General features: G+C 36.0%; 1 protein-coding gene across 2 annotated transcripts in view; it reads right to left on the reverse strand.

Moving 5' to 3' along the window:
• Window positions 1–25,972, reverse strand: part of LOC110097545 (DNA mismatch repair protein MLH1) — a 72,016-nt gene that overhangs the window by 357 nt on the left and 45,687 nt on the right. The window contains exons 10-15 of one of the 2 annotated variants that reach the window (XM_020823979.2): window positions 24,416–24,510; window positions 24,206–24,314; window positions 12,507–12,672; window positions 11,903–12,064; window positions 2,495–2,666; window positions 1,046–1,203 (exon numbers count right to left, since the gene is read on the reverse strand). In XM_020823979.2, coding sequence (XP_020679638.1) covers window positions 1,046–1,203; window positions 2,495–2,666; window positions 11,903–12,064; window positions 12,507–12,672; window positions 24,206–24,314; window positions 24,416–24,510 — 862 coding nt within the window. Of the gene's footprint in view, window positions 1–1,045; window positions 1,204–2,494; window positions 2,667–11,902; window positions 12,065–12,506; window positions 12,673–24,205; window positions 24,315–24,415; window positions 24,511–25,972 lie in introns of those variants that run through there. The other variant, XM_020823980.2, reaches the window with a different exon arrangement.

Here is a 25,972-nt window from a genome sequence, read left to right on the forward strand (position 1 = left end):
CATAACACATGTAAATTAAGATGGATTAACATAAGACGACCAACAATAACAACAAGTTTTTATCCTACTAAGTGGGATTCATTTTAAAATATGGTGCAGCACGAGGGCTTTCAAGGAGGTCACTCATCTTGGTAATAAACTTGTCAAAGCATGCTTAATTGCAGAGTTTTGATAGGATCCGGTGCATTACTGCTGATATGGATTAACATGAGAGAGAGAGAAAAAAAAAAGCCAGTCAGCACCCATTATAGCTTTGACAATCTCCCCAAGTAACTTATTTCCTTTAGCAGGACTACCAACATGAGCATTTGCTGAAAGAGTCCCTAAAAAGCACACGTATGAAATGATAGATTATATCCACAACACTGGCAGGTTCTTCAGCATATATTTATATCTGAAAAGATATATTACTATTACATCCACATCCCTGGCTAGTTTTCACACGTTTTGGTGGCATGTCATTACTGCCATGGATTTGAAAAGTTCTTAAAAGTGGATGTGCATCATAGGTAAAAACCTTCATCCAGATTCCTCACGTAAAGGTTTTAGATGGACACGATTGTCAACCATCTGCTTGCTTTTTCTGAAATAGCAGAAATAAGCTTCAAGATCAAAGAGATTAGAAAAGTTTTGCCCATCCATTTCAGAATTCAGTTGATGCTAAACAGACTGGTGTAGTCAATCATCCAGAAGCATTCAAATCATATCTCAAGAAAGCGTACATTCTTATCCTATACACAAGTTGAATTTATTGAACATAATATAATTTGTATAGTTGCTTTATTCATAATCAAGTGTTAAATTAATTACCAACTTTCTTTTAGAAATTATCTACAAACTACATTAAAGTATATAATAGATCAAAATTGAACACTAAAATGTTCCTCGAAGTTTCTGAAAATTGTTCGGCATGTCAGCAATAACTTCATTATGAGCAATGTTATTTGATTTAAGAACAAGAAAACTAGAACAAAACATTTCAAACATAAATGGATAATAGAAAAACAGGGCCTGTGAACCAAGCAAGTATAGGTTTTTGATAAACCTGAACAAAGGTTCCATTTTTGGCCATTGCATTTGGTGGCTTGAGGAAAAGTCTCATGGATGGGAACAAAACATGCTGAATAGTCCACTCCCGCTGAGCCCATGCTGTTTCAGCTTCAGCAAGTAATTCTCCATCAATATCAGTATCTGAAACATTCTCTGTAATGCAAAAAGGATATCCAAAACATGTGTAAGACTGAGAATATGAAGGTTTAAAATTTGAAAACTAAAAAGTATGTTAAACAGAGTCCAGAACAAATAACTTACAAAAAGACTTGAAAGCAAATCTAAAACAAGTGCCAGTAAAATGTATGGCGTAGATGTGGGCTCTAAAAATTCTTGTTCAACTCTTTTAAATGAGTCTTGTTTCTGATCAAACTTTTAAAATGTAAATTAGATTTTAAATAAGATACTACTTAAAGACTTCGCTCTAATTTTGTGAGGATTTTAAGATTTGATTCTATGTTTCTCATAAAAGTGTAAACCCATGTAATTAATTATCCTTCCCGATGATGCTGAAAAACTTTTGATTAAGGCTCACTAAATGCTTAGCATATTGTAACAAGTTTGATCTTAGGATTGCAAAATTTATCATCTTTAGCTTAAAGTGGATAGTGTGTTGCATGATGATAAATCTGATTTCATGATTCTGACATCTCAGATTGTCGTGGCCCCAGTCTATTTTGTTAGCAAAGGTATTCAATCAAACTTAACCAAAAAAAAAAAAAAAAAAACTTGCCAACAATCATGGGTTGCGTCGTACAAGGAGATCTTGTAAGCCTAGGGTGAATGTTTGCCGAAGGGGACAATTTTAAGTCGAATTTATCCAACAGAGAGTTTCGTGCCCCATCAAGAATATTCCATGACTTACCACTCATGGGTATAAACCATTGGGGAACTTATGGACTATGACCATATCAATACTTCAATGGTGCAACAAACTACTTAATCAAAAGGCCCTGACCATAATTGTTATTTTGTAGTGTCATTTGATGGTGAAACAATCCGGCCAGAAGACACTTGCAATGTTCTTACTTGTAAGACATCTTTAAGAGTAACAATAGAGATACACTTACTATGATATTTGACTCTTTGCAAGCTAAAGTTAATTTTAAATTTATCACCCTAAAAAAATTATTACAAAGGATGAATTCATGGTTGCTCTAAGCTTTAGGGGGTTGTTTTCCCTCATCAACACTGTAGGCTACATGCTTTCTTTTTTCGATGTTAAAGAAGTAGAATGCACATATCCCTTCCTTGTTTCAAGAGCTTTGCTTCTTTTGTTCGATCTTTTCCAAATCCATATTCAATATATATATATATATATAACCCAATAATCTTGGCCAATCACCACCGGCAGAAGATAGGAAAACATGGAAAAAAAAAATATGAATACAGGTATGATTTCTAACCTAAAAAATCAAAATGTAAAACTCTATAACTAGTATACCGGGCATTTTTAATTCAATTGCTGCATTTGTGCCGGCATCTCTTTTACTATTCTTGTAGAACTGAATTCCATTGCCAGATGGATTCGGAAGGACAGGAGGTTGGATAGCATAGAAGTCCCCTATAGCAGCTGCAATTGTTTGGAAGCACTCTTTCTCACTGGTCCAGACAACCTACAAAAATGATGACCTCTCAAATATAAGTTTTACATCAGCATACACAAAGAATAAAGGAATTAGAATTGCAAGAAAAAGTAACAATACTGAAAAAATATTATTTGAGTAGCCACAAGCACACTATTATTATAATTTTATGCAAGTAAATTTAATCGATCAAAAAACCTCTAATGTTAATTTATAAAAGTAAAAAACAGGTGCCCACAACGTGCACTACTATACAAGCCACGGAACCTTTTTATTTCTGTAACATTCCATACCTACTTAAGTTTCTCAATGGCATTAGATTTCAATTTGTAAAACATACTCCCAATAAAAATCAACAGTATTATCCTATATGCCTGTTCGAGAAGGAATTATGATTTGAATTTATGTACTTAACATATGCAATTGTAAGAAGAAGAATATGTACTGGTTTGAGTAATCTCGACTTGACGATGAGGGAGAATTATTGGAGACAATCAATGCAATTTATTTAAATATTAATTCAATTATTTTAATAGAATAAAATATAAAATGCAATTGAAAATATTACTCAATAGATATATTCAACGTTGCTATTGATGATGCTTGATGAGTTCAAAATTGTCTTTGACAACGTTCGAAGCATTTGACATTGCCCTTGATAATGTTCGACACCTTTGACATTGTTTTTAATGACGGTTAACATTGTTAATCTTATTTTAAGCATTGATAATAACATAACAGTATATTCGAGACAAAATATTAAGGAAAGCGAGCGTGTTCTCAAAGATTAAGGTAAGGTGGAATTAATTTCATTAATTAATTGAATTTTTTTGTAAATATATGTCACGACCCGGCCCGATTAGCTCGCAAGTGCGAGGCGGAAACGGAGATCGGACGGAAAAGAGACCAATCAACAAAACATTACATAGAATTTTCCATAAAGAATTTAGCAAAACTAAACACATCTCCAATACATGTATGAAAGAGCCACTATGAATCCAAGTAAAAAAAATTTTCTTTTCTATTACTTTTACCTTCCAAAAGAGTACGTCGCGGCGCTTTGAAAAGCGTGCGAAGTCTGAAATGGCTTTTTGCGGGTTTTACAATATAGTTCTAAAATAGACATAATCATGTACCTAATGGTTAGGCTGTGCATTAAGGAATGACGATTCAAAATTTAATAAGTATTTAAGTGGGAGGATTGACTTTCGAAAAGGAAGTGAGGTAGATGATTAGATTTTTAGTCTAAAGTAATCGCAGTTCTATTTATAATTCAATGTATTTATTTACATGAAATAGGGTACGTAAACTTGCAAATCTTATAAAGATTGCTTTACATTAAACTAAAAAATAAAATGACCCTTCTTAAAATAGTATACGCGTCAAATATGATAGCCTCATTTTGAAATTCTTGTATGCATATATATAGGAGATTAACCCCATATGGTGTTGGTTGGGGAAGCAATGTCTTTGTGTAAAAGAAAAAAAAAAGTTTGAAAATGAAAATGATTGTATATTTATTATTATAAAGTTAATGACAAATCATGCCTGCTCACATGCATATTCTTCATTATTACTATATTTTTGAACTGCAATCAACATATTAATTTGATAATGGAAACTCAATCAAATTGAATTAAATATTTCATGTAAATCTTCAATCGAGGAAATAATTGATCGAGAAGACTTTGTGTGCAGACAAAGATGTTCAAATAAAAAAATGGTATGAATTGTAGCATATATGTTCAAACTGATAATTGATGATTAGTTGTTTTTTTTCAAGTTTTGGATATTATTTTATATAACGGTTCAGACATTGTTGAAAGAAGTAAATTATTATCTGTCTATCACTCCCAAATTGGTATTCTAATACTCAGGATGGGTCATGACAAACACCATTTCCACGTACTACTAATGTTATAATTAAGATGAAAAAGTGTTGGCTAGAGAGATTTAACTCACGACCACTTATAAGCATAAAAAATCATAAACTACCTAGTCTTTTACTTCGTTATGTATGAAATATATAGAAATAAAAATTAAAGTCAAGATGGATCGAATAAACATTTTGATTGAGTAATTGTATATTAAAAGCTACTCTAAATGAATGGCTTAAAACCAACCTCAAACAAGTTTGAATTGATTTTAACTCTGCTAAAAAATCGAGAAAGTTTCATGGTTTAGTTATTCTTGTTAAGCTACCAGCAAGCACGACATCGGTTATAGCCCAATTGTTTGGGTTAATCAACCCTAATCTTCATTGCTCTCTAAAGTAGAAATTTAATGTATTTTAAACAAAGCTAAATAAGTGATGCTATCAAATGTTTCTGTAATTTTATTTTTATTTGAACAATAGTATATTTTATATATTTTTTTTTAGCTATCCAATGATGGGAAAGCATCCAATGATCATAGTAGGTTGTGCATGAGGCTTGGTAGACCTTTGGTTTGCTGGCTTGATTGGTCCATTTACTACTACTGGTTCACGGGTTGATTGGAGGAGGAGCTCATTCTCTTAGTTGCTTGAGTTGAAGTTAGTAGCTCATTATTGTCCAAAAGGTAGCTCATTATGAAGGATTCATTGATGGGGTGGACTTGTCCCTTCTCCTTCCCCTTTCTTCTTGTCTCTTGGAAAACCATGGCTTGTTTTAATGTTGGCTGAATTCTATGCATTAAAATTCATTAGGGGAGTTACTGTTTTCCGTGCTTTGCCTTTTTGAAATCCGGCCAGCTGCTGGTTTTCCGAGCCTGGGTGGTTTCCCGTGATGTTGGCTCCTTGGTTCCGTGAAGCCTCCTTGATTCCTGTAGCTGCTCCTTCGGGTTCTTCTGCTGGGCTGTTTTCCGAAAAAGCATTTGGGAAATCCTATGAAATATGGTGCTTAGGTTCTTGTGGAAAATTAATATGTGTGACTTTTGGCATTCCCCTACCTTGCCTATAAATATGAGAAGATGCTATGAAGGAAGGGAGTTGATTATTGTGAGCAAAATTGCTATTGACCTGCGGGTTATTGGAAAAGCTTGCGAGCTTTGTCCGCCTTCTTTCTCATCCCCTCCGGAAATCTTGCGAGCTCTTTCCAACCTTTCGTCTCGGCTTCTAACCTATTTAGTCTCTCCGTAAGTGCCACTCCATCTGTATCCTTCTTCTCAAAGTGAAGCAACATTAGGGTGTCGTGTCTTGGTTGATTTGGAAGCATTTGTTGGAGAAATTGGACAATCTTGCAGTGGTGGACCATCGGTTTGCTAGTCTTATGCACTTATCTTATTTACCCTACAATTCGATGCATGTGAGGAACCCGCTCTGATGGTTGTTTGAGGATAGCGTCTTTTATTTTTCTTTATTTCCTTAAAAATCTCTTAGTGTTTTCTTGTTGGACTTTGAAGTTTTAATTATTTGCTTTTATTTTAATAAAGTTTGGTTTAAGTTCTATCCATTGTTCTCTTTGTGTTGGTTTTCTTACTTGTGTGTCTATATCAATAAGCCTTCATGGATAGCCCACCAAATCCCATCTAAATCTAGATTTACCCAACTATATGATGAGATTTGCAAGGCTTAATTAAATGAATTTAAAAACACTTTAGTATCCCTTTTAACAATGCTAATCCTAGATATAAGTTCAACCCCCAAAATAACCCTCTAAATCTTATTAAATCCTCAAATCTAGTTAATGTAGCACATCGAAAAGGTTTCTACAATTCTTTCAGATCTCTTTATTATTTTAATATATGCAATAGTTATTATCATATTAGGCTTTGGTTGTAATTTTAATTCATTTTGTGTGGTTTAAGATGTTTGGCCAAGGCATAGTTCACTTTTATGACTAACCAATACGCGAAGAAGAGAGCAAGTCAAGGATGGGTCAAGTGAAAGAGCACTTGCATATTATCACGCCAAAAGATGTCAACCAACAGACCCACCACATTCACATTTCAAAGAGCCATGCTGTTCAATTCAACAAACCCACCATCACATTCAAAATTTGAATTTTGCGAAATGTTATAATGCTTTAATTAGTAATGGAAAATCTATTGTAAGAAACAAATTTTGTATGAAATATTCTTCTTTGGAATCTTTTTAGTGGCTTGGTTCCTTAGGTTAAAAGTTTGGTGGCCTACAACCGACTTATTTCTTTGGTAAATTTCAAATTTTTATGTATATTCTGTTCTTTCTTGTAATACCATCTCCCTCATATCTCTCACACCTCTCCAATTCAATCCATCATCAATTACCTTCCTCATTTACCACCAAACTCTAAACAAGGAGCTCTCAGGTTAGCATCCATCACCACTCCCTTAAGGCCAACAGTTGTTGGTTTTGGCCCTGTCATCACACTCCACACCCCATCTCCACATCACTACCACCCTCGCATATCTCCCTCCATCCCTAGAGATATTCACAAGGAATTGGCTCCACCTTGCCAGGCTTAGACATCCATTGGGTGCACCCGGGATACACCCTTCCCCAAACAATCCAAGCCATTTCCTCCACCTTCACACTCTTCCCATTCCACTACACACCCTTCACCAACCTTTAGACCATCATCCCACATCTCAGCTACGCTTCACGTAATCTTTGGTCGAGTCTTTTCACCAACTTAAAGCTCACAAAAATTCTCCAACAAAATCCAACTATACCGCCAGACCCCTCTTCATCTCAACCTAGGCAAAGCTACCTCCTCTTAAATAACCACTACACCATTTCAACTTCATATAAAACAAAGCCCTCATCATCCCCACCATAATGAGCCCACCAACAAGTGGCTCCATCACTAGTCTTTTAAGCTATGAATCTCTCGGCTACACAAAATGATGGCTTACTTGCTTCACTATATGTGTTCTCTAATACCTTTTGATTTTGTCAAAAGGGGAGTCCTTTAAACAACACTTAAATGATTATGTATAAGTTTATACAATGACTAAGCAAATATAAGACTACTTGTAGATTATAGATCGAGAAAATAACTAAAATGGTCCCCTGACAGTTCAGAAGGGTTATTTTAGTCCCAAACTACACAAAAAATTCAATTTGGTTGATAATCTCTTATAATATTAGCCGAATTAATCCAATCTCAAAAGTAACAAAAAGTAACAAAAATTGAAGTTAAACTTAACAAATAGTGCTACAAATGGGGGTATTTTAGGCAAATACATCTTAAAAATTTAATAAAATCACATTTCCAATTTACTTTGTTTCCTTGAGTACAATGGCTAATTTTGTGTATAGTAGAAGTGAATTAAGATCATATAGAATGTGGAGTTAAATGATTTTTATGTATTAAATATTTTTATATTTTTTATTTAACTTTTTTCTTTGTCTCGATTCTATTGTAACAAAATACTATTAGACCGGTCCACTGGACCGATCCAGCCGGTCCGCACGAGACCGGCATTTCGCAATTTGATGCGGGATCTCCGCCTCCTGCAGAGATCGGGCAGCTCGACCGCCCAAGCGGAGCTTTTTAGTAAGTCTTTTTGAGGGTTTTGAGAGGGAAATTTGAATGTAGGGATTGTTTAGGGATTTCCTTTTGATTTGTATGTATTAAATAGTTGGTTTTGCTAGGGTTAAGGCATCTTGAATTTGGCTGAAATTTGAGATCTCTTAGATTTAGGTTTTCTTTGGGCTCTAGCGGCGAGAGATTTGGGAGAGATCGATCCTCCTCTCGAATAGAAGATCAATTGTATCTTGCTATTTTCCGTTTTCTTTCATCAAATAATACAAATTATCTACTGTTTTCGTGGTTTTGTGCGGACTTCTGTGAAGGATTCTCGCTGTTTTTCGAAGATTGATAGGAATATCTACAAGTGTTTCCTATCAAATACATTGAGAGAAATAGTGACCTGGGTTGTTTGATATTTTTATCTTGATTTGAATGTAATGAAATACAACTTTTTTATCTTGATTTGTTTCTTCTCCGACTATGTTACTAACAACAAAAAAGTTGCAATGGTGATTCATAAAATACCTTTTTTAAACACCAATTATTAATTTTAAATTTAATTTTCATTTTTTTTAACTGTGGAATCATTTTGGTACATATGATAGGAGTCCAAGGACTAAATTGGACCTCTTATATAATCTGAGACTAAAATGGTCTCCTCACAAATAGTCAGAGGTGGCAGTTTTGATCATTTTCTCATTATATATCTTTAAACTTGATTTTAATTAATATTAAGAAAATTGGACAGAACATCAAATCGAAAAAAAAGAAAAGTTCAAGTTTCAATGGTTCGACTGGAGTTGAACTAGATGATGTAATAAATATTAAAATCATTTGAATAAAAAAATAATGGATATGATAAACATGTAATAATTATGCAATAATATAAATTTATGACTAAAACATAAATTTAGTTAACATATAAACTTATAAATTATTGTTAATTTATATTATATATTTAGATAAAATTTACAACTGTAAATTATATATTAAATGCAAATTATAAACCTGATTCTATAAATAGTTCATTTTAGATTATTTATACTTAATAGATAAAAATATGTAATGTATGTGTTTAAATTTGAAAACTTAAGCTAAGTTATATAGTTTCATATCACTTGAGAGCTTTGCTTTTTCTTGTATATAACTTTTTTTGGTTTGCATATGGTAAGAGCTTGCATGGGGTGGTGGGAACATGTGGGTAAGTTTTATTACGGGAAAGCAGCCCAGGCGGAACCCGAAGAGGCAGCCGCAAGAACCAAGGAGGCCCGGACGGAACCGAGGAACCAAGGCATGGGAAAACCACCCAGCACAGCCAACCGTGGGAACCAAGGAGCCAAGACATGGGATACAACCAACATAGAGAAATGAGAAGAAAATTGGGGGGGGGGAGGAGAAAAGACAAGTCCAAAGTAATAATGAGCTAATTTTTAGTTCAATAAATGAAATAAAAATAGCTCATAATGAGCTAACCTCCCACTTGACATTAATGAGCTAGAGAAGTCAAAAATCAAATTTTAGGATTTGATTAGACCCCCCCTGCCTACATCAGACTCCCCTACTTGAAAAACTCATCTCCCGATGAGTCGCCTTTTGCTTTCTTCTGAGGAGGCGAAGACGGTGCATCCAGTCTTGAATTTTTGCTTCAAATTTCTTCAAAATTTCTTCTTGCTCTTTCTCGATCTGTCTTTGAAGATACTTCTTCCTTTTCTCGTATTTCTCATCACATAAGAACTTGTGATATTGAAGTTTGTATAATCTGTCTTGTAGTGGATCTGTTGAATCACTTTCTGTTGGAATCCATCTGTCCATCGGAAGAGGGACTTCAAGATTTTCTGGATTGCTTTCTTCCACTGGATCACAATTTTTGTCTTTTTCCATTTTTTTTAAAGACTCAACAAAACAAGACTTACAAGACTAACACAATAACTACTATGACCAACCAAGACTCACTAGAACTCACAAACAAAACAACTTATGACATCAAGACACATAAACTTGCTATGACTCACCAAGACTTACTTGACAAACCGACTCATAAAACTAGGACTTCCTAACTTGCTCTGATACCAAAATTGATGCACTCAAAAATTTGGGAGAGGAACCCAAATTTTGACCCAAATTTTTTAACACAAAAAGAAGACTCTTCCTGTATAAAAGAAAGACACAAAAATTTGGGAGAGGGCCCCAAATTTTTGCAAGCAAATGAAATTCTTCCTATAACTTAAAAGATACTCAAAACACTACAAAAATAACATAAGATAAAGCGACAACATGACAACATTTGCACAAAACAAAACACAACTTTACTATTATAAAAGCACTTACAAGACGCTTACAAACTTTGACGACATGAAGACGACTTAAAACATTGATAACATGACACAACTTGAACCATAAAACAAAACCTAATGATGCTTCATTCCATTAGAAGAAGGATACAAGTGGGGCGTAAACTTGCGGATAGACGAAAAGATAAAAACCGAGAAGAAATGGAGACAAGCTCGCAAGCTTTCTCAAAGAGGGAAGGAAAGAGGGAAGTTGGACAAAGCTCGCAAGCTTTTCCAAACAAAAAACCCACAGATTTTATCTCCAAAAATCACATCATAACTTACTAAACATACACAAATCAGCCCTTATATATAAGCCAAAAGAGGGCAGCTAAACAACCACCATATCTTCATTAATATCCTAATTAAAATAGGAAGATAGAAGGCCAAAAGTTACTCCAAAACAGCAGCCCAAAAGCCACCAAACAGCAACCCAAAAGCCACCAAACAGCAGCCCAAAAGTCCTTCATATTCTTAATTAAATGAGGAAAATGAAAAGCCAATAGCCACTTTACTGCCTTCCCCCAAATCTACACAGGAAACAAAGCACCACAAGCCACGGAAAAACTCCCAACGGCCACGGGAAAGCAGCCCAGGCGGAACCCGAAGAGGCAGCCGCAAGAACTAAGGAGGCCCGAACGGAACCGAGGAACCAAGGCACGGGAAAACCACCCAGCACAGCCAACCGTGGGAACCAAGGAGCCAAGACACGGGATACAACCAACATAGAGAAATGAGAAGAAAAAGGGGGGGGGGGAGGAGAAAAGACAAGTCCAAAGTAATAATGAGTTAATTTTTAATTCAATAAATGAAATAAAAATAGCTCATAATGGGCTAACCTCCCACTTGACATTAATGAGCTAGAGAAGTCAAAAATTAAATTTTAGGGTTTGATTCGACCCCCCGCCCCCTTGCCTAAATCATAGTGGTTGGTTGGAATATGATTATGAAAATTAAATGCTCATTGCAAAATTTAAACAAAATAAATTTAACTTAATTTATTAAATTTAATAATATTTTATACTAAATTATTAAATTAATTTATTTAATTATTTAAATCAAATAGCATTGAACTGGGTGGTTCTAAGGAATCGGGACTGATTCAACGGTTCACAGGTAAAACTGGTTGCTCTAACCAATTCATGCTAGTTAGATGTTGGGCTGGTTTTTAATATGAACGAAACCGGTAGGTCCTATCCAGTTTCAAAACCATGGTTTTAATGGAAGCCATGCCATTGGATCTTCTTTTTATATGCGGGTAGTTTATATGTTTTAGGTCATGTATTTTAAGGGGAGAAGAGAAGGAAGGCGAGAGGGAGAAAGAGTTTGGAGTGAAGTGAGTGAATTCTGCTGGAAATTTCTAAGCAAAATCAAATTATAAGCACGTAATCATATCTAAAAGTAAATTCAAACAGAAACTGAAGCTCATTACATTTAACTGTACAAGAAACAAATCCAATCAATTTAAACATATTATAAAGGAAAAATGATTAACACATACATCATTACCCAAACTCAACAAAAACTCTGGAACATGGTCCATGTCAGGAGTGTGCTGGTCCAGCACAACAGGAAGCCTTGTCAGGTTCTGTTGTTCATCTATGTGAATAGAAAAGTACTCGTCGAGCAATTCAGCTTTTTTCATTAGTAGATCAGTATTCATCTGGGAGGAAAAGATAAATACTAGGATGATTAAACATGCATTCAAGTAAAACCTCTTAAGAACTAAAAGAGCCATATATCACTCTAACTCATATGAATTGCAAAATACCATCTAGAGCAATGTTCCATCTCAGAGATCTTTTATCAACAACAACAATCAAAATCATTGATATTATCCCACCCCAACTATTGCAAGCAACTTGAATTATAGAGGGCATATCACTTTTTTTTTATCAGGACTATTTCCAAATCAGCTACATGCTTTTGTACACCTCAGCAATAACAATAACCCAACGAATGGTAACAAGAATAAGATAGATATCGCACCAACAAATTATCAGGAAAATATTCTATTCTAATGCGGAGTTGGCAGTCAATAACACAAGAAAAAAATATTGTACCTAGGGAAAACTTGACAAATTTTACAAAAGAAGGTCATTTACCTCAGAAATCTTCTTTCTAAAAGCATCATTTTCATCACTAGCAGAATCCAAATCTTCCTCTTTCAATGCTATCATCAATAACTCCAGAAGAGGGGCTGGTTCACTAAGTTGTATGGCATTAAAATTTCCAAATCTACGTATGACTTGTTGATACATAAGCTCTTTGCTGTTAAAAAAGGAAGATAGACATTTGCAGTTGCATAGTTAAGGCACGTGCAATCGGCTTAAACATGTTAAAAAGCGTTTATTAGAAAACCTAATCCTATAATGTATGAATAAGAGAATAGAATATCATTGCCTAAGAATCAATTTAATCAACTCGTACCATTGACTATTTTGAAAATATTGTGAATGATGAAGAAATCATAAATCTAAAACTGATAGCCAAATAAACCCAACTGAAGTTCTGCAAATTTTGATCAGCATTGAAACTACAGTACCTCAACTGTATTATGTGGTTGCCTCTAGAGTAGGTGAACCAAGAAAATAGCATGGAAATTAAAAGATAAATTTTCAAAAATTATAACTAAATCATAAACCCAATGATCAACATTAAAGTATAAATTTGGTTGCACGGGCAAAAATGAAAAGGCAATTTTCAAACATAAATGCAAGATGGGATTTTCAAGTCATCATAGAAGTGCCCTGCCTAAATATGACCGAGTCTTTGACATCTTCGCTTACTCAAGAGGACATAAGAAAGACTATAGTAAGAAAGCTCCGCTTCGTCAATTTGATGATAAAAGCTAGAAAGCTCTACGCGTATCGGACTTGACAAGTTCAAGTGACCTAGATCTAGAAGATTTTCTCAATTGACTTGTGGGCTCCTAAAATTTGCACCTCTTCCTCTCTGTGCCACACTGCCACCCTTTTTGTTTGACGAGGAGAGTTTTAACGAGCTTAGGTTCCTGGTAAATTTTCAGAAGGTAGATTGAGTTTTTTAGATAAGACACTATCTAGAGATTTCGCCCTCATTTTGTGAGGACTTTATGATCTGAGTTCTTGTTTCTTATAGGCGCAAGCCCCTATAGTTAATTATCCCTCCCGATAACGATAGAGAAATTTCGATTAAGGCTAGTCGTGAGATAGGCGTCGAGTACAAAGCATATAGTAGCAACAACTTTAGGGATTTAATTTTGAAGTTTTCGGAGATTTTTAAGATTTGAAATTTATCACCTTATACTTAAAACAAGTGATGGGGGAACGAAGACGAGCCTAATAAAGATCCCATGGTTCCATTGTCTCGGGTTGTTATGATCCCTGGACTACTTAGTCAGAGGAAGTAGTCGACCCAACCTGACAGAAATCACCTTATCGACAGCCATGAGTTGCTTCATCCAAGAATACCTTAAAGACCTGGGGTGGATGTTTGTCTAATGTTATGAATTTAAGTTCACCTTAGCTGACAGAGGATTTTATATTTTGGAGGGTGCACCCTATAATTCATTACTCAAGGGACTTTTAATCGTAGTCGTAATATAGTAATGCCATTTTGCAGCAAAATCACTCGGTTAGAGGGCACGTGTCACATCCCTGTTTGCGGTGAATCAATTGAGAATGAATTATAGTAATACATTTTACAAGATATCTGCTCTTTGTGAGCTGAAGTTATTCATCAATTCATCATTCTCGCCAAACCGTTGCAAGGTGTGGATGGATTTTACTTTTTAGTTTTTGGTTATGGATTTCCATTTAAATGTTTAAGATTTAACATATATTAGATTTTAAAAATTAGAAGATTTGAACATTAAACCCTCCGATTGAGATTCACTATCAACACGGCAATTATTGAGGTGATGTTACAATTACTTGAAAATGTTTGTATTTATAAAAATTTGAAGGTATTTAAAAGACAAGTCCCCTCCAGTTGAGATTTTCTATCAACACGATCATCATTGGGGATTTAAGTAATTAGTATATGATTAGGAGTTTGCTTGTTAATCCAAGTTGTGTAGACTCCAGTCCTTTCAAAGAGGAGAATGAAACTTGAATATTAGACCCGCGCAGCATTCTCGAACATTTAGATTTAGGAATTTGATGTGACGATCAGAGCACATGCGGGATATGTTTAGTTTGAAAATAGAATTTTATATTAGTGGGTGCGCAATATTCTTAGACATTTATGCTTGCAACTTTAATATGTTTATCGGAGCCCATGCGGGATGTGTTTTCAGTATATAGATTGGAGCTATCATAGATGTATCGCCCTCTATCCTATTGTACAAGTGTTGCGGATCCGGTGGTGTGCATTGCCGATGAATTTTATTTCAGAAAAGATGTATTTTGGCATTTTAGATAATTCTGTCTTCTATTGTACAATCTTTCTCCAAAAAGTCAGGCTGATCTAGAAAATTTTTAGCCTCTTCCAACCTCTCTCCTTTAATCAATCATGGGATTAAGGGTGTTAAAAATTTATCATTCTCTTTCTTTTTCACATTATCACTTCATGCTCTTTGCTCCATATCAAAAATTGTGAAGGAATTTCATTTTTTATGTTCATCGAAATTGGATTGGATCTAAAACATTGATGTAACTATTTATGTAATGGGTTTCAACGATATTAAGATAGCATTTTCCCCTGCATTGAATACCATGTGGGCAACATGTTATCATATATTTCTAAGCTTTTCTTCTGATAGTGGTATTTTTTTTTAATAAATTCTACAGCATCGAGTGTTATACACTTCATCACAGTGTTCAAATAATGAACTTTCGAAATAACTATAGTTGGAATGTCCTTAACCATTTAAAGAAACTTAAAGTTAGCGTGACCATTGATAGTAGTAATCTCCACAATTTCAATATGATAGTTCTCAGCCTTCTTCAAAATAGCATTTCCTGCATCTTCTTCTTTGCAATATGAATATACCCTGTAGCCCATGGCTTTAAGTTTCATTCTCGTATAAGCTACAGATTCTCTATCTTAACCACATAGGATGATCCTAAATCCTTCCACAAAGTCAAATCATCAGCAGAGCAAGGCATAGTTGGTTTTGCATCTTTATCTCAATCAAAATTACAAATACATGAACTAACCATTTCAAAATTGAACTGGTTTCTTATATTCGCATGTTCTCTTCACCAAAATTTCTCTTAAGAAAAGATTAGGGGTAGAGAAATGTTGCTTTCACCCTTTCAAATAATTCAAAAGGTTAGAGAGAGAGAGAGAGAGTTACAATTTTACACACACACACACACACACATATATATATTCAAATTCAACAACTCTCTAAAAAATTATTTGTTCAGTCAAAATTTTGGTAGCCTCCCAATGTCCCCTCTCCGCGAAGGGAGGTCAGGAGGCACTTGCCTTTGGTTCTTCTCACTCGGATCTAAGATACGATGGTGTGAGGTTTTTGAATTAGCAATGGTCTCGCCAAGATCTAAGATACAACAATGCGGGTCCTTCAAATTAAAATTTTTGCCCGGATCAAAAGATGTAACGCTGCTGGACTTGAAATTGTCGATTACCTATTTAAAACCCTTTTTTTTAATCTCTTATGTATGTATGTGATGTAGAACGGGTAGGAAAGGCTTTGCTAGGGAGAGGATCTCTCAGCAGATTTGGGGTTTTAGAAGTCTTGGACAACAGCTCTTCTTGTTGGATTGTTAAAATTCAACCTTCGTGCAAGCTGGGGTAACCGTTGGGGCAGCAGGAATCCTTGGACAGCACCGGAATTGGGGCTGACAACAGTTGGGAACCAATCGGAACCGTGGCTTGCTGGTTTAGGGGTCTTTGGACAGCAGGGAGGACCTGTCTGGTCTACAGGATAGCAAGGTTGAGCTGCCGTAATCCTTGGACAGCAGTTGAGAGCTCTCCAAAGGTAAGAAATCTTGTGAAAGGGGCTTCAGAACAATAGTTTCAGCCTTCCCCTGGTGCCGGACAGCAAACAAACTTTTGGGGGAGAGGGAGGGGAAAACAGTCTCAGATTTTCAATAAAATTCTGAAGGGAATTTTCAGATCTCGGTGGACTAGATTGTAGAGGAATTGGAGGAAGTAATCCAGCAGTAATTGTGGAGAGAAAGCTGAGATTAAATTCCCACTCAAGGCCCTTGAATTGGGGAGCTATCTAGAGTAAATAGGAGAGGGGAGGGAGGCGGTGGAATTAGAGAGAAAAAACGGGATTTAATTCCAAAGGGGGAAGCAGGAATTGGAAAGGGATTTAACGGAAGTGGGGCCTGGAGCTTTTCGGCCAGGAAAAATAAATCTCAGATTTTTGGAAATGCTTCCAAAGAAAGAATTTAGCTTAAGGAAATAATTGTAATTCCAGATTTCACGTGGAGGGGTGGGGAATTAATTTGTGCTTTAATTCCATGGGGAGAGTTTTAATTTGAGAAAGAAATTAAGAGGGGGTTCGGCCAAGCAAGAACCAAGGAGCAATTAATGTGGAGATTTAAGGCTCGTTGATTTGAATTTAAGAGTTAGGTAAGTGAGACAATAAATCAGATTTGAATTTAAAATTCAAATTGATTCCAATTGAGCACTTTCCAAAAAATAGAATGAAAAATTAGGAAGGATTTCAAATTTTAAATTAGTTGGATTTGAATTTCGAAACTGTCCAAACTTAAATCACCCAAATTAAGTTTGAATTACATCATGAATGAGACTCAATACTTTCCTAAAATAGCTTTCTAATTTAGGAAACTATTTGAAATTCAAAATTCAAATTTCAAAGGATGAAAATAATTTTCTAAATTATTTGAACTCTTTAGGCAAGCATTAAGGTGACATTGACCCCTCATTCATGGAGACAAACAAGAGTGGCCGGCGGTGGAGGAGCTAATGGGGGAAGGTGGTCGGCGGCCAAGAGGATGGGATCGGGTGAAGGTGGCCGGCGGCTATGGGGAAAATTTGTGGAGCTTGGTATGGGGGTTTGGCCGAGGGGTTGAGAGGGGAGGAGGAAGAAATATGAAAACGACGACGGGGAGAGATAAGAAGGAAGAAAACAAAACAAAGATAAAACGAAAGATAAAAACAAATGATAGAAAATAAAAATGATAGAAACCGCGAGCCTTGGACTCTTCCGAAGACTGACAAGTGATTCGTTTGCCCTTCTCCAAGGGACTTCACGTCACGAGCCCGGACCCATCCTGCGGTTGGTGAAACTCTCGATTTCTCTCATAGAAATCTCACTCTCGTCCTCTCTAAAGAAGAACACAAGTGTGGAAAAACACAAAATTTTCATATCAAATTCACCATCATATTACAATAGCTTAAGGCCCTATATATAGGCCATAACATAAGAAAATAAAAAATTACAAAAATGCCTCTTGGGCCATAACACTCAAATAAACTAACCTAGGGGTAAAATAGGAAAAAACATAAAATAAAAACTAAAATTCATAAAATAAATTTTAAATAACAATTTAAATTAGTGCCGTCGATTTACGACGCCTCCTGTGATAGATGCGCCAGATCTTCGTGCCGATGTCCGCATCAGTATGTATGTGTGCATGTGTATTTATACCTTAAACGACTAGGTCTGAATTGGGTCGGCAAAGAAAGATCGGGTAGGGAGATTAGGTCGGCTCGATCGAGTTGATCACTGTGTGCAAAATAGAGAAAGGGTGCAGATTTGGCTAGGATTGGGCAGCGGATTCGGATCGGTGGTAGAGAGCGGCGAGTCGAGAGCAGAGGTTGAGCGATTAGGAGCGGGAAGGATCAGAAGCAGGTTTGGGCGCAATACCAGGCCGATCGGAAGCGGATTGGGTTGCGCGGCTTAGTGCAGAGGCTAGCTGGGTCGCTTGCGGTGTTGGGTTGCGGGAGAAGGAGGTCAAGCATGTTGTGTGTGTGGAAGGAGAGGAGGTCTTGTGTGCATGAATTTGAATGAAAATGAGAGGGCCCTCTTTTAATTCCTTCTGCTTGTGGTTTTGAGAAAACGAAAGGTCGTGTCGTTTAAGAGCGAGTAGTTGCGTGAGGTAGTTAGAGGTCAACATGACCGTTAGAGTAAGGTAACTTCAAAGAGACAATCCTCACTCAAGAAAGCATCCATGCAACCAGATAAGGATATTCTCAAACATGCAAGCTTTAAGATCTTGAAAGCTGAAAAAGAAGGCTTCTCCAAATTTGCTAGCTTCAACTAACCAAGTCAGAAAAGCATGAGTTTCTATAGCTCCAGTTTAAGACTCGAGTGAGTCCTGATAGTTGCACTCAAGATGCCTAAATATGGTTGAGCTGCTGATAGCTTCTCTTAATCAAAAAGTCATAAAAAAGATTATAGGAAGAAAGCCATTCTGATGAAAAAAGTTGCCAAGTTTTAGCCTATCTAACTTGACATATTTGGGAGACCTAGTTTTAGCAGTCTTCCACGAATGATCAATGGATCAAGGCAAAGTCAAAGAAATAAACCTCATTAAAAAAAGCATCCATGTCGTCATGCAAGAGAAATCCCAAATATACAGGTTCCAAGATCTTAATAGCCAAAAAAGAAGACCCTAAGTCTGCAAGATTCAAAAAATCGTGTTAGAAAAACATAGGTTTCTATTGTCCAAATCTAGGACTAAACTATAAGATCCTAAAGGTTAATCTCAACAAGCTCAAATATGATTGAATCTCAAATAACTTCTCTTACTCAATAATTCATAAGTAATGTCCCAATAAGAAATTGATAGGAGACACTTGTAAATCATAATGGAATCGTGACTAAAATTGAATTTCAGCTAAGTAAAAACTAGAAATACAGAGAATGAAGTGGAAAAAAAGGCGATGAACGATTGTATTGATAACAGATGAAAAAAAATACATAAGATACAATGGATCTTCAATTCGAGAGGAAGATCCGACTCTCCCAAATCTTTAGATGCCGCTAGAGCAAATACAATGAAGAACAACTCAATTCAGAAAAATACTTGCTATCCTATGCCTAAGAAAATATTCTACTTGAAGTATACAATAATAAAGGAAAACTCTAAACAGCCCCTCTGAAATTTCCCTCCTAAACCCCCTTAAAACCTTTCCTAAATCATGTTGCCAATAGGGGCAGAACATGTGGCTCCTTTGTGGCGAACCCTGTCCGCCTCTATAATAGAGGTTGGTCCTTATTGAATCAGTCTAACAATATCCCCCTCCTGAAGACCCACCTTGAGGAAGACGACACCCTCCCAAATTTTCTCATCATCATAAAAGGTGAGAACCTGAAGAGTTTGATCCTTATATCGGTGCCTCGGTGTATACCTCTCCTCACATCTAAAATAGAGCCCCTTCACTCCCTTCTCTAGTAACTCTATTTCTGAGAGTTCTTAAAGTTATCCCAAGGTTTTCCTCCTTCAGCCTTCTCCTTCTGAGTCTCCTGAAAAGTACCCAATGTCGGCTCCTTGGGTTTCAAAAAGGTGGTGGCTATCCTGCCTCCATTCTCTCTCTTCAGGTGCCTTTGATCCTCCATTAATTGAGCTAAATTCATAGCCTCTCCCAAATCACAAGGCCTTATCACTCTAACTGCTACTCGAATATCTGGGTTGAACCCTTTCAAAAGTTCCCCTCAGCACAGTCTTCGGAAGTCGGTCCAGTCGGCTGGCCAGGTGCTCAAACTACTCACGGTATTCCACCACCATCCCCTCCTACGTTAGGGCGAAGAACTGCTCATAGAAGTCGTCACCCTTGCTGGTTTGGAAATATTCCAACAAGCAGTCCTTAAACTCCCTTTAGGTCAGTATGGGTCACCTTGTATCCCTCCACTGATACCATGCTAAAGCTTTCCCCTCCAAGCACATACCCACTGGCGGCTGCAATCAATCTCTCCTTTTTCATTAATCTATTGACAGTAAAGTATCTTTCCACCTTGTAGATCCACCCATGGGCATCATCTCCCTCAAAAATAGGCATCTTCAACTTTCTCACCTTCGAATCTCCTCAATTCCCCCTGTTTCCTCAAAAATTTCACATTCCCCACGGGGTGGTTACCCCCAAATGTCCCAATCCCTTCTATGCTCATACCAAAACCTTTCATCAAATTCTCACCTTTTTCTTTCAAATTCAGCACCACTTGGATCATAATAAACCCCTTTCCTTTAAAATTCAACTCCCTTCAGTCATAATTAGCCCTTCCCCTTTCAAATTGCGCCCCTTTCCTCTCAAATTCAGCACCTCTTCATTCATGCCTGACCTCCTCAGACCTCTCCCCATACCATCTACTTGGCTCCCATAGAGAATGCTCTAGGGGAGGCATTCTCTCTTCTCCCTTCCAAATCTCCACCTTCTGATCTTCCCTTTGCCTTATTGGATTAGACTTTTCCCCACTCCCTTGGTTGTCGTAGGATTCCCTCGCCTCTGACAACGTCGTTTTGGGTTGACCCTCGAGCAACTTCTTAAACATCTAATCCAGGATGAAAATATTCCCATCCATCTTCTCGTGGATGACTGAAATTTGACTTTTGACATTTGAAAGTTGAATTTTGAGATCTGAATTTTAAATTTCAATTGTCCAATCTCTCCTTCCAACACTTTTACCTTTCTTCATGCCATAGGTACCCGGATTTAGGCTCCCATAGCAAAAAGCAACATTTGATGTGAATCTGGCCCCCAAACAACAAAAATAGCAAAATCAAAGAGGAAACATAGCAGAAATCAGCGAGGAAGACTTCTATTTCAGCCCAAGAATTAGCTCTGATACCAATTTGATAGGAAACACTTGTAAATCACAATAGAACCATGGCTGAAATTGAATTTCAGCCAAAAATACAAAGAACAAAGTGGAAACAAAGGCAAGGATCGATTGTGTTGATAGCAGATGAAAGAAAACACACAAGATACAATGGATCTTCAATTCGAGAGGAAGATCCGACTCTCCCAAATCTCTAGATGCCGTGAGAGCCCAAAACAATGAAGAACAACTCAATTTAGAAAAATACTTGCTACACTATCCCTAGGAAAGCATTCTACTTCAAGCATACAATAACAAAGAAAGTCTTTAAACAACCCCTCTGAAATTTCCCTCCGAAACCCCCTTAAAACCCTACTGTCAACAGGGGTGGAAAGTGCAGCTCCTCCGCCTCTGGAATAAAGGCCAGCCCCTCCTGGAGTGATCTAACATAAATCTCCCACTCCATCAGTCAAATGACAAGAGCTATCAAGTTTCAAGCATATTTAACTTGATAAGTTGAACTGGCCTAAATTATAAAATCTTCTAAATTTGTCAAAATGTTAAGACAAACATAGAAAATGATCCTTACTCAAGAATACAAAATATTGAGTTTAGTTAAAAAGTCAATTCCTTCAATAAATTCAAAAAGCACAAAACAAAAATCAAAGTAACTTGTCTTCATCAACAAGTCTAATAAAGCATGGAGCATACACTACAGGAATCTAGGGAATTTCCAGTGGTTTTATACGCGGGAAATAAAACATATTCCGATGTTAATATAAATTTCCAGCTGATATCAATCTTCCGCTAATACCTACATCGGAAAACAAGTTGCAGTGGATTATTTTCAGTCGAATATGTTACTGGCAGAATTCAGGTGGATACTCCAAATATTTTTGTTGATCGAAACCTTCATAAATGTTAGCATAACCAGCGGATTTATGCGGAATATTCTGCCAAAAATTCCACCAGAATATTTTGTCCCACTCCCGTTGGAATGATTTTCGGCAGTATATCTGCCCAAAACATATAGCTCAGCAAAAAAAAATCACTCCACATCAATTTTACTACAATAACCCACAAGGAATGCATCATTCACTTCATAGAGAGTCTTTGTTCTCCAATACGGCAATGGTCGAAAAATATTTTTTTGCCCGAGTTCACTCCATAACCAAGCATATTGTTAGGATCTCTCTCAAAAGATATCAAGCTAATAGAATGTGACACATGTCATCTAATCAGTGGCTTTGCACCAAATGATACCACAAATATACGATTATAACTGCAATCCTTTGATAGGATGATTTTGATACAAAATGACACCATTAAATTACAGTCACAGCCATAGCCCGCAAGTTCCCCAATGGCTATGCCTCCTTGAGTTATGAATCATATGGTTTATTTCATATGACATAATATTGTCCCTGAGCTAAGATTAATTTAAAATTGTACCCTTCAACAAACACCAATTACAAGTCTATAAGATTCTCATAGATAAAGCAACCCTTGACTGCCAACAATAGTACTTCAACCAGGTTGGATTGATCAGCTCTTATAGCTCAGTAGACTAGAGTCAATGACAACTTGAGACATAGAATCATGTGATCTTGATCAGGCTCGTTGTCATTTCTCCCACCATCCTTTTTAAGTTAGCAATAACAGATTTTTTCAATATCAAACCAAAATTACTACTATTATATGCTAAGAATTTTAGCACCTAATAACTAATTTTAATCAAAACTTCTCTCATCATTATGAGGGATAATTAATTATAGAGACATATTTATGGGAAACCTTGAATTATTTATTAAAATTCCAAAAAAATAAAGGCAAAATCTCTAGGTAGTGTCTTATTTGCAATCCAATATACCTTTTAAAAATTTAACCGAGAACAAATCTCTATTTAGAAGAGCTAGGTATGATTTTTCAAAGTACAGAATCTAGATATAAATGTTGACAAATAAAGTCATAATAGTATGTTTATGTTTCAACCCCCCCCCCAAAAAAAAAAAAAAATTTAACGTAATATGAGGAAAAACTAGAAATGATAGATTAAGAAAAAATTATATTAGAAAGATCTTAGGAGTGGCACTCATTAAAAATGAAGTAGTGGAAACTAGGCTTTAGAGGTTTGAACAAGTAAATGGAGAATAGAAGATTCACTAATAGATGTGCAAACAAATTATAGGAAGTATTTACAAGGAAACGTGATATAGCAAAACAACCATTGATAGGAGTACTATTCATTGGAAATGAATGGACAAAGAGGACTCATAAAGCCAATTTAAATAGTTAGATAAGGTTATTTATCAAGATAAAGTGACGAGAAATTAGGACAAACCTAACAGAGTGAAAATAATCACCCTTACTTTGATCAGTAAATTATTTTATTTGAAAACGTAAGAAAAGCAGTGCAATGTCTACATTATATAAGTCCTTAGACCATGAAATGCTTGTTTTTGTAAGTCACAAGGTTAGGAAGAGAGAGAGAGAGAGAGAGAGAGAGAGAGAGAGAGAGGATTATTAGATATAAGAAATTCACCAATATTTAACAACGCACAAAAAAATCCTTAAAACCATTTTCATTCATTTCATATAACACAGCGATTTTTTTATCTTTATGGTGCATCACTGAGAAAAGAGGAGACATGATTGTATTTATTTATTATTTTTTTAAGAGGAGACTGGATATTTGATTACATGGTTGCACTGTCATGTCATTCATCTTGCACTGAGATAAGAACAGCAAAGCTTTTGATTGCAGCATGCCAGCTAATATGGCTAAACAAGTCTGCACATCATACACAACGAGTAAGCAATATTGTAAATCCAGTAAATTTCACTCCACTTATGGTTAGAAGTTCCATAGGAAGCTTGTCATTGCAAGATATATTAACTACTACAAATGCACAGAAACGTAGAGCAACTGCCATCAATTAAAAAGGCACTGATGGTGCTGTTTGAGTTCCAAGCTAGAATGGTTCAGGTAAATATAAATGGGACAGCATTTGGCTACAGAAAATAGGAGGAAGTGATATGTGTTATTCGAAAATGACAAGTGCAGATGGACTTATGAAACAATGGAAAAATTAAATAAAATCAAAACAACTAAAAAGTTACCTGACATTAACAACATTGACAAGATAAAGATGAGTATTGTGTTGAAGTAAGGCAAAAATTTCATCAGCAAGGCCCACATATGTGCAATTGTTTACTATGTCGAGGAGGCCTACAGCAATAGGACAAATGACTTGAGCATAGTTTATTCTGCCCATATTTTCCAACAATAGACTGGTATAATAGATATTTTAAGGTAGACACCCTACTCACCAGGATGAACATTAGAATCAATATCTCGAACAAGCTCCTGAATGCTGGTCAGATCTGAAGCTTCCTTAGGGTTCCTTCTTAATCGTATAGCATTCCTGTGCGATGTGATTAAAAATGAAACACAACTCTCATAGAATATTTAACTACCAAGCAAAAAAGATGGAACATTAAAAGAGAAGTATCAGAAGTTTCAATCGATATCAAAACATCAAAAAAAAAAAAACTGCTAACAGCAAACATTTAAATGCCTAATTTCCCTTTCATGCATCTAGAAGCATTCTCGGATAATATAGCCACAAAAGATACAGTTCAGCTTTCTAAGATTGGTTTATCACTCATAAGATCAGTAAATTGAAGTCACAATTTCATTTGGCATCGCTTCATTTTCACTTACAGACAAACTTTGAGCTGATTTACCAAAACCAATTATGAACTGCACTTGTACGTGTAGTTCCTTAGACATTTGCAATTACGTTTATTCAATTGTGGCTGATATTCAATGGTTGAACCTGTTCTGAACTCAATAAGTACCAACTGTTCCTATCACTTTACTGCTTTATTACAAGTGCCTCGTGCAACACACGGAAAATGAATGCTTTAATACAATCATTCAAGCATTAAGTTGAGGAGAAGAATACATGAATATAAACAATATTATGCTGATATTGAAAAACTTTATAAAGAACAAATGCAATAGCAAGCTCGAATTTATGGTCAAAAGCAGAGCCAATCAAGATTAAATAAATACAATAATAAAATCTATCATATTATCAATAACAACCACTAAATACGAAGTGAGATGTTTAAAGCTTCTGTACGTTAAAACCGTTGAACAGTAAACACAATAGCAAAGAAATAAAGGACATGGCAACCAAAAAAAGATGCTTAGATCTACATAAAAAATCGATAGATAGAAAAAACAAATTAATGTTCAACATATAGGTGCCACAAGGAAATGCAAATCCGAAACTAAGCAAAATCAATGTTAATAATGGTCGTTGAATAGAATGTCGCATTAAGTTACATGAACGTGCTTCGATGAAAATTTAAACTGGTCAAACATCATTGATTTCACAAAATAAACCATGGTATGTGATCAAAATGCTGTAATTACCATGAAAGAAAAAAAGGCTGCAATTGATTTGATTGAATGCGTTGAAAAAATAGAAATTGAGAGCAACATCATGTAAGTATATCCCAATAGACGTTGCACGAATTAAACTTGCCAAAGCATTTGCTCATTTCATAGGACAAATGCAATTGATGCGTCTAGAATGTTGGGGATCGGAACCAGCAGCTAGGGAGATCGGAACAGGCCACGAGAAGGAGAACAAGGAGGGGAAAAACCGAAGAGACATAGGGAAAGGAAAAGGCCAAATTCCACTCCACTTAATGAGCTAACCAGAGAAAAAAGTTTACATATTAATGAGCTAAACATCAGCTCAAGCAATTATAAGCTAGAACCAAGTAGCTCCCAAAGAACACAGCCCAAACCCGAGCAGCCAAGGCCCAACCCGAGAAGCAACCAACAGCCCAAAGACCAAAGAACCCAAGTAG

The sequence above is a fragment of the Dendrobium catenatum genome, unplaced genomic scaffold (assembly GCF_001605985.2).
Source record: "Dendrobium catenatum unplaced genomic scaffold, ASM160598v2 fragScaff_scaffold_390, whole genome shotgun sequence".
NCBI classification, from domain to species: Eukaryota; Viridiplantae; Streptophyta; class Magnoliopsida; order Asparagales; family Orchidaceae; genus Dendrobium; species Dendrobium catenatum.